Raw genomic sequence first — 8,646 nt, 5'->3', positions numbered from 1 at the left:
GACAGGAGAGGTCTGCTGCACCATGTGGGTCAGCTCCCTGGCCAGCGATAGAACTCGTGCTGCTGTGGCTGCAGATTGCTTCAATGCAGAGAGTTACCCCTTAGTGCCCCAGGGAGGTGCCATGGCATATCTTTTTAAATCAAAGTATGTACATATGACGGAGAATACAATGTATAAAATATTTGAGAAACCTCTAAGCTTTGACTCCAGAGATAAACAAAATGCTTAGCAGGATAAATGCTCCTTCCCGAACCAGACCATCATCAAAGAAAAGGCATAGCATTTGCATTTGCTGTATCCGGCAGTATCCTTTCTTCCCTCTTTCACTCACTCATTCAGTCATCCATTTAAAACACATTTGTTAGTTCCTACTGTGTATCAGGCATGTACTGGGTACACTGATAAGGGGCTGAGCAAAACCATATGTGGTTTCCTCTCTCCTGGAATTTATTTCTTCAGCGACAGGAGCAGAAAGAAGGGGCAATGGAGATTAGGACAATTTTAGTATGTATTAAAGGACAATTGGGGCCCTTCCTGGTGGCACAGCGGGTTAAAGCACAGCACTGAAAAGCTAAAGCCACTTCAGCATGAGTTCGATCCCAGCCCGGGAGGTGACCCACATGGTGGGACAGACCTCTCCTGACCCGCCCACTGCTCCCCTCAGCAGTGTACTTCTTCAGCCAGCCTGTTCTGCTCCCCGCTCTGTCTCTGGTGAAGTCTCTCACTGCCCATACACCTCTGGCCTGGACTCCAGTTCTGTATGCATAAATAAATAAACTTTTTTTTTTAAAGAGGACAATTGGACTCTATATAATTAGTAAAAAAGATAAAGGTGTGGAGAGAGGGGTATTCTGTGGAGAGGGAGAAAACCACAGAGATGGCAAAACCCAGCTAGAATGTGAGGGTCCTCAGGAAAGGCTCAGCACTTTTAGTTCTGAAGCTTTTATGAAATTGACAAAAACAAGTCCCCATCAAAAGCCACTCAGCTTAATGTTCATACTTTACATGCATCGAGTCGTGTGTTGGCAACACATCACTAGGGTAGACTGTGGGTGTGGGCGGGCAATGTTTTCCAGAACCACACAGCGCTATCTACCTACCAAGCCCCAGAGCGTCCCTGGGAACTCTCTTAAATATGTGGGTGGGTTGCAGCCCCTCCCCCTTACTTCCCTGAACACCCACGGCCTCTGGGTGCAGTACTCCTGGTCGCCCCGTGGGGGCAGCAAAAGGCTAAGACGACATAGGCAGGGACCGTAGGCTGCAGAGCAGGAAGCTGAGCCCAGCCCGCCTGAGTCACAGTCAGGCTGACTGGCACATAGGGGCTGTGTAAGCTCCGCCACAGTCCCCAGTGAGCTGGGCTCTTTGGATCCGTTTTTGAAATAGTATTAAAGCAGAGAGAAGTAAAAAGCTAGTCAAAGGTCAATGAACGCAGTCTGAAAAGCATGTGGAGAAGGCACTATTGCACAGCAGAGAATCTGTCCAAATGCGGGCTGTTGAGATTAGTCTGGACTGGGGTGTGTTGTGAGTATAAAACTTACTGGATTTTACTTAGTACCAAAAAAAAAAAAAAGTATAAAATAGCTCAATAGGGCTACCCTGGCAGTGGAAGGTGTTAAAGCACAGCACTAGGAAGCTATCTGCAGCCACTGCGGCACCAGTTTGATCCCCGGCCAGGGAGCTGACCCACATGGCGTGGCAGACCTCTCCTGTCTCTCCTACTGTTCCCCTCAGCAGTGTATTTCAGCAAATCTGCCTGCTTGGCTCCCCACTCTGGGGAATCCTCTCACCTCTCACTCTCCTGGCCTATACCCCAGTTCTTGTATATATAAATAAAATTTTAAAATAAAAAGCTCAATAATTTTATAGTGACATCAAAATGATAACATTTGGGGATAAATAAAATACGAACTTAAGTGAATTTCACTAGTTTTTATTTTCAAAAATGTGGCAACAAGGAAATGTAACACATTTGTAGATCTCCTATTTCTGTTAGCTGGTACAATTTCTAAAAATATTCCATTCTTGTGTCGAGAATATATTTCCTTAGTTCTTTTTTTTTTAAGATTTATTTATTTATGCATATGCAACTGGGGTACAGGCCAGAAGTACAGGGGTAGTGAGAGGATTCACCAGACACAGAGAGGGGAGCAGAATAGGCCGACCTACAAAGTACACTGCTGAGGGGAGCAGCAGGTGGGTCAGATGTCTGCTGTGCCATGTGGGTCACCACCCTGGCCTGCGATCGAATTCTGGGTAAAGCAGCTGCAGAGAGCTTCAGGGTGCTGTGCTTTAACCTGTTGCACCACCAGGGAGGGCCCTCATGCGGAGGTTTTAATGGGAAGAAAAAAGCAATGACACTGTTTTCTCAGACGTCTAGCAAATATGAGGGTGAGCGATTGATAACAATCTCTTTTTTTTAAAGATTTATTTATTTATGCATACAGAACTGGGGTACAAGCCAGAGATGCAGGGGTGGTGAGAGGATTCACCAGGGATGGAGTGGGGAGCAGAACAGGCAGATCGACATGTATCCTGCTGAGGGGAGCAGTGGGCAGGTCAGGAGAGGTCTGCTGCACCATGTGGGTCACCTGTGGGGCAGGTGGGGATCGAACTCATGCGGAAGTGGCTTTAGTTTCTTAGTGCAGTGCTTTAACCTGCTGTGCCACCAGGGAGGGCCCTGGTAACAATCTTTAAGGGAAGAAAAATGATTTGAGGGTGGGTTTGGCCAGAGGCAACGCTTCTGTAAGACACTGAGAGAGGATGGCTGAAAGAGATTGTAGAACCACAGTGGATTCCTCAGCGAGATTATGCTATATCCTGTTTGAAGATTTTTGAGCATACAGTAGCATCTCTCTGTGCTCTCAATCCCAGCTGAGGTTGGAAGAATTTAACCTGATGCCCTTTGTAGAGATTATGGTGCCATAGTTCTCAAACTTACCTGCACAGTCCTCATCATCTAGGAGCTTTTAAATAAATACTCCAGCTACCCAGACCACACCCAGGAGCCACAGACAATGAAATTCCTGGGGATGAGACCCAAGCTTTCTCCACGTGCAAACAAGCTTGAAAATCACTGGGCTTCGATTCCAGCCCATTGACCCTGGGTAAGATATATATATACTATTTTAAAGATTTATTTATTTGTGCATACAGAACTGGGGTACAGGCCAGAGGTTCAGGGGTGGCGAGAGGCTTCACCACAGATAGAGCAGGGAGCAGAACAGGCAGATGGACGAAGTACACTGCTGAGGGGAGCAGCGGGCCGGTCAGGAGAGGTCTGCTGCACCATGTGGGTCACCTCCGGGGCAGGCGGGGATCGAACTCTTGCGGAAGTGGCCTTAGCTTCTTAGTGCAGTGCTTTAACCCGCTGCGCCACCAGGGAGGGCCAACCCTGGGTCAGATATTTAACATCTATGAATTCTGTTGTAGAGCAAGGTTAATGAAAATCGCATACTCTTATTTAATTGTCATGAGGTTTCAATAAAATAATCTATAGAAACCCCTCAGAAAAGGGCTGGCACGGAGTACAGTCTATAACAATTATTAATAACTAGCAATTTTGTTTCATAACAATTTCACTTGAAGGCGTCCCCAGCTGTAATCTCCCACATTTGACACCCACAGTCACTCACTCACCGCATTTCTTGGATTATCATAACAGGCACCAGAGATAAAACACTGGGTTCTAGTTCTAGCTTTGACACTTACAGGTTATTTAAGCGGGAGCAACCAGCTTGTCCCCAACAGGTGTGCTTCCTGGTGTGTAACGTGGAGACAATTCATCCAAGCTCTGTTAGCAAGATGACAGGTCATCTCCCTGGACGAGGACAGCTTGTAAATGTCCACTCACCGGCCTCAGAAAACAGTACCGCGCGCGCCCACCAGGGGGCAGCAGCGCAGAGGCTGCCGCGCTGGACGTCAGACTCAGACCCCGCCCCGTGACCGTGACCGTGACCGCCAGCTGCGCTGGGCCTGCGTGGGGCTGCGTTGTGCGGAGGGAGGGCCCAGGGAGGGCCCCGGGCTGTGCGATGGGCGCCGAGGCCTTGGGGAGCGGGCCGGCGCTGCGGGAGCTCATGCGCGAGGCCGAGACCAGCCTGCTCGAGTGCAAGGTGTGTTTTGAGAGGTTCGGCCACAGCCAACAGCGGCGCCCCCGTAACCTGCCCTGCGGCCACGTGGTCTGTCTGGCCTGCGTGACCGCCCTGGCGCACCCTCGGACGCTGGCCCTCGAGTGCCCCTTCTGCCGGCGAGCCTGCCCGGCCAGCGACACCAGCGACTGCCTGCCGGTGCTGAACCTACTGGAGTTACTTCCCGCCCCGGGAACCCAGCGCGCTGCCGCCTCCATCCCCGGGAACTTCTCCTGCCACCACGCCTTCGGCGGCTGGGGGACTTTGGTCAACCCCACCGGGCTGGCGCAGTGTCCCCAGACGGGGCGGGTCGTGGTGGTGCACGACGGCAGGAGGCGGGTCAGGATTTTTGACTCTGGGGGAGGATGCGCTCATCAGTTTGGAGAGAAGGGGGATGCTGCTCAGGACATTAGGTACCCGCTCGATGTCACCGTCACCAACGACTGCTATGTGATTGTCACCGATGCCGGCGACCGTTCCATCAAAGTGTTTGATTTTCTTGGCCAGCTCAAGCTGGTCATCGGAGGCCAGTTCGCCTTACCTTGGGGTGTGGAGACCACCCCTCAGAATGGGGTCGTGGTAACTGATGCAGAAGCAGGTTCTCTGCACCTCCTGGAAGTTGACTTTCCGGAAGGGGTCCTCCGGAGAACCCAGAGGTTGCAAGCTCACCTGTGCAGTCCCCGAGGGGTGGCGGTGTCCTGGCTCACCGGGGCTATTGCGGTCCTCGAGCGCCCCCTGGCGCTGGGGGCGGGGGCCTGCAGCACTACCGTCAAGGTGTTTAGCGCCAGTATGCAGCTCCTCCGTCAGGTGGATACCTTTGGGCTGAGCCTCTTCTTCCCCTCCAAAATAATTGCCTCCGCTGTGACCTTCGATCAGCAGGGTAATGTGATTATTGCAGATACTTCTAGTCAGGCAGTCCTAAGCTTAGGAAAACCTGAGGAGTTTCCAGTTCTGCAGCCCATCATCACCCACGGTCTTTCCCATCCTGTGGCCCTCACCTTCACCAAGGAGAATTCTCTTCTTGTGCTGGACAGTGCATCCCATTCTGTAAAAGTCTATAAGGTTGACGAGGGCTGATGGAGTGAGCGCCTGAACTCGGGGCCTGGATCAGAAGCCCTGGAATTGCCACTGATGAATGAACTGGTTAACCCTGGATAATTCACTGAGTTCACCTCTCCAATAGGGAGCTTATAACTGCCTGACAGTCTTGTAAAAGTTGAGGCAATTATTAAAGAAGAAGAATAAAGTTACCATTGATTGGGTATGTACTCCCTGTGCTAAGAAATATATGAATCTTAGCTTATTTAATCCTTACAAATACCCAGTGTGGTCATTTCTGTTACAATTCTCACTTCAGGAGTTATAAAGGTCACATTTGTGAGCCCTTCATCCCCACTCCCAGGTCACATTTACTTAACGTGAAAGTAACAGTTGAAGGCCCTCCCTGGTGGCGCAGCAGGTTAAAGCACAACACTAAGAAGCTTAAGCCACTTCCTCATGAGTTTGATCCCCGCCTGCCTGGGAGGAGATCCACATGGCGTGGCAGACCTCTCCTGACCCGCCCGCTGCTCCCCTCAGCAGTGTACTTTGTCAATCTGCCTGTCCTGCTCCCCACTCTGTCTCTGGTGAATCCTCTCACCCTCCACATCTATGGCCTGTACCCAAGTTCTGTATGAATAAATAAATAAATCTTAAAAAAAAAAAAAGTAACAGTTGAACTTAATTCTGATTCAAACCCCCTCGCTGTTATGTGAGTTAACTGAGATGGGGGAAATGTGATTGTATATTGCTGCTGTAGTTCCTAATTTCTTTTCTTTGGCTGCACAAAGAAAGGAGACTTTATAGATTTATAGAAATCTATATGGGGCGGGCATTGGCTTACTACAATTTGCAGCTCCTCTTCACACACAGGAGATGGAGTTTCTGTGGACCGGGAGCTACTTAGTGAGACAGACGCTCAAACTGCTATCCAGAAGGTAACATGTCCATTCACACCTGTGCCCCCTTCACACACACACAGAGACACACAGGAAATACTGCAGGGTTCATTGAGAAATGCCTGTGTGGGTGACAATTCTGAATTACTGTAGTTTACTAGTGAGGGGGCTAGATGATATTCCTGTTACATGTTTAAGTTAATAAAGTGCCAAATCACACCACAACAGGTGCCTGACGGAAGAGGCTTTGCCTGTGTTTTTATCATGAGCAGTGTCCTGAAGTGCTTTTGTGATGGGGATTTTTCTCTGGGCAATTTAAATTTGCATCATGTATTGTAACCACTGTAGTCTTGATAAACACTTCTCTGACACTTAAGAGCATTTAGACCTCTGGTAAATACTTAAATACTTCTTGAGGCTGAAGTTTAGCCTTGACTGAGATAAAGTCAACTCAGTGTTTACATTGGCGTGATGCCCAAGAGTTACTTAGCCAAATCCTGTTATGTTTTGGTTGGGGAGAGCAGGTGCTTTAAAAAGTCTGTCCCTTGGGCCGCCCTGGTGGCTCAAGGGCTTAAGTCTCAGCACCTTGGAGCTATGTGCAGATACTGCAGCACAAGTCCCATCCCTCAGCAGGCGCTGACCCACGTGGTGCAGCAGACCTCTCCTGTCTTGCCAGCTGCTCCCCTCAGCAGTGTACTTCATCAATCTGCTTGTTCTGCTCCCCACTCTGTCTCTGGTGAATCCTCTCACTGCCCTTGTACCTCTGGCCTGTACCCCAGTTCTGTATGCATAAATAAATAAGTCTTTAAAAAAAGAGAAAAAGGTTGGAACTTCCACTCTTTCCAAATGGAGACACCCCAATGTCATCTTCCACATTTCCTTCCTGTCCCCTAACTTTGGGGGTGTGTCTTTGTCATCACCCCTGGTCCCTGAATTGCAGAAATAACCTATGTTCACTGTAGTATTGGAAAATGTAGGTGAACATAGAAATATTTAATTGCTTTTAGTTAGAGAAAACTGTTTGCAATTGTGAGGTGGACTGACTCATCACTGTGGTGTTCCTAGAAATCACTCCATACATCCAAATTTATAAAACACTGAATGTAGCACATAAATTACAAGCCTTATGCAATTTGAAGTTCAATTTTGGAGCTCCCAAACATAAGAGGTCTCATGATGGAGAGAGATGGCAAGGCAGAGGAGACAGACAGAGAGAGAGAGGGATTTCACCAAATGTACGGTGACTGGCTCTTGCTGTGAGCAGAATCGAAATGGAGCAGGACACAGGTAAATGTTGAAATAAAACATAAATCTCAAGTTTCATAGTGGAAGCTTTGGAATTTATAGAGACCAGCACTGTCAGATTTTATACAATACAATTTGTTTATTTTATTTATTTATGGGGGCAGGCCAGAGGTGGGGGGAGGGAGGAGGATTCACCAGAGACAGAGTGGGGAGCAGAACAAACAGATCTACTGAAACACACTGCTGAGGGGAGCAGCGGGCGAGACAGGAGAGGTCTGCTGCGCCATGTGAGTCACCTCCGGGGCTGGGGATCGAACTCAAGCTGCAGTGGCTGCGGATAGCTTGATAGCTCTGAGACTTAATCCTGGGGCCACATTGGAGGCCCTAGGCAGTACAATTTAACTGTGCTTCTAATTCAGCTCCTGATCTTTTCAATTATATGAAAGTTGACATTATAACTGCAAAAGTTTCGTTTCCTGTATAGTTTTTAGGATTTTGTTTGTTTGCTTTTAAGCCAACCAGGAGAGCAGTCTGTCCTTGCTGCTGTATAAAGGCAAGACTGCTGTGAGCTGCTCCGTGTGCTGAGTGCTCAAAGGTGGCATGTGGTGGAGTCAGATAAACCAGCCCCCCTGCTCCAGTTTCTCCACATCAGCTCTTTCTGCCCTCTGTCCAATCAACATTCTGATGAGCAAGGTGTTCTAAAATAGTCTCAGCGTTGCAGGCTTTTCTCTCAATCCATTTTCAAACCACTGATCTATCAGCTTGATCTATCTGGACTGCCTGTGACATGGGTGATACAGGATGATACAACTTGCAATATTCATCACTTTAAGTCAGTAAGAAGTAATAATGGTGATTTTGCTACATTTGCTAGATGCACCAGCTATGTAGGGGAAGCACTGAGGCTATCTGATACTTTTCATCAGTTTATTTTGCTAATGCCTCTGTCACAATTGGGCATTAGGGCGATGCTGGCATCATATGCTGAAATAGGAAATGAAAGAATTTGTGTGATTTGGGTCTTACTTTTTCTTACTTGCTTGACAGATTTGGCCAGTGAATTCCTACTGGTAGGGAGGTTTTTTGGTGTGTGTGTCTAAGGGTTTATAATTATTTTCTGTAGAAATATTGGCTAAGGGGAGTGCACTCAACTACGCTTCAACAGGAAGTTTAGCAAGTTAAAATATAAAAATTTTTGAGCAAATAATAATCAAACCTGCATGGTACTGGAATAAGAACAGACCACAGACCAGTGGATTCAAATAGAAAACCCAGATATAAACCCACGAGTTTATGGACACCTAATTTTTGACAAAGGAGCAAAGAAGATACAATGGAAC

General features: G+C 48.1%; 1 protein-coding gene across 1 annotated transcript; it reads left to right on the top strand.

Annotated features, from left to right (window-relative positions):
* The first annotated feature begins 4,002 nt into the window (after nucleotides 1–4,002).
* NHLRC1 (NHL repeat containing E3 ubiquitin protein ligase 1) lies at nucleotides 4,003–5,631 on the top strand. Its single transcript, XM_004693288.2, has one exon. It carries the CDS (start codon nucleotides 4,029–4,031, stop codon nucleotides 5,199–5,201), a length of 1,173 nt encoding a protein of 390 aa, XP_004693345.1. The 5' UTR covers nucleotides 4,003–4,028; the 3' UTR covers nucleotides 5,202–5,631.
* Nucleotides 5,632–8,646: the final 3,015 nt, after the last annotated feature.

This window comes from Condylura cristata, unplaced genomic scaffold (assembly GCF_000260355.1).
Source record: "Condylura cristata isolate star-nosed mole 26May11 unplaced genomic scaffold, ConCri1.0 scaffold00037, whole genome shotgun sequence".
NCBI lineage: Eukaryota > Metazoa > Chordata > Mammalia > Eulipotyphla > Talpidae > Condylura > Condylura cristata.
This window is presented reverse-complemented; position numbering and strand designations above follow the sequence as displayed.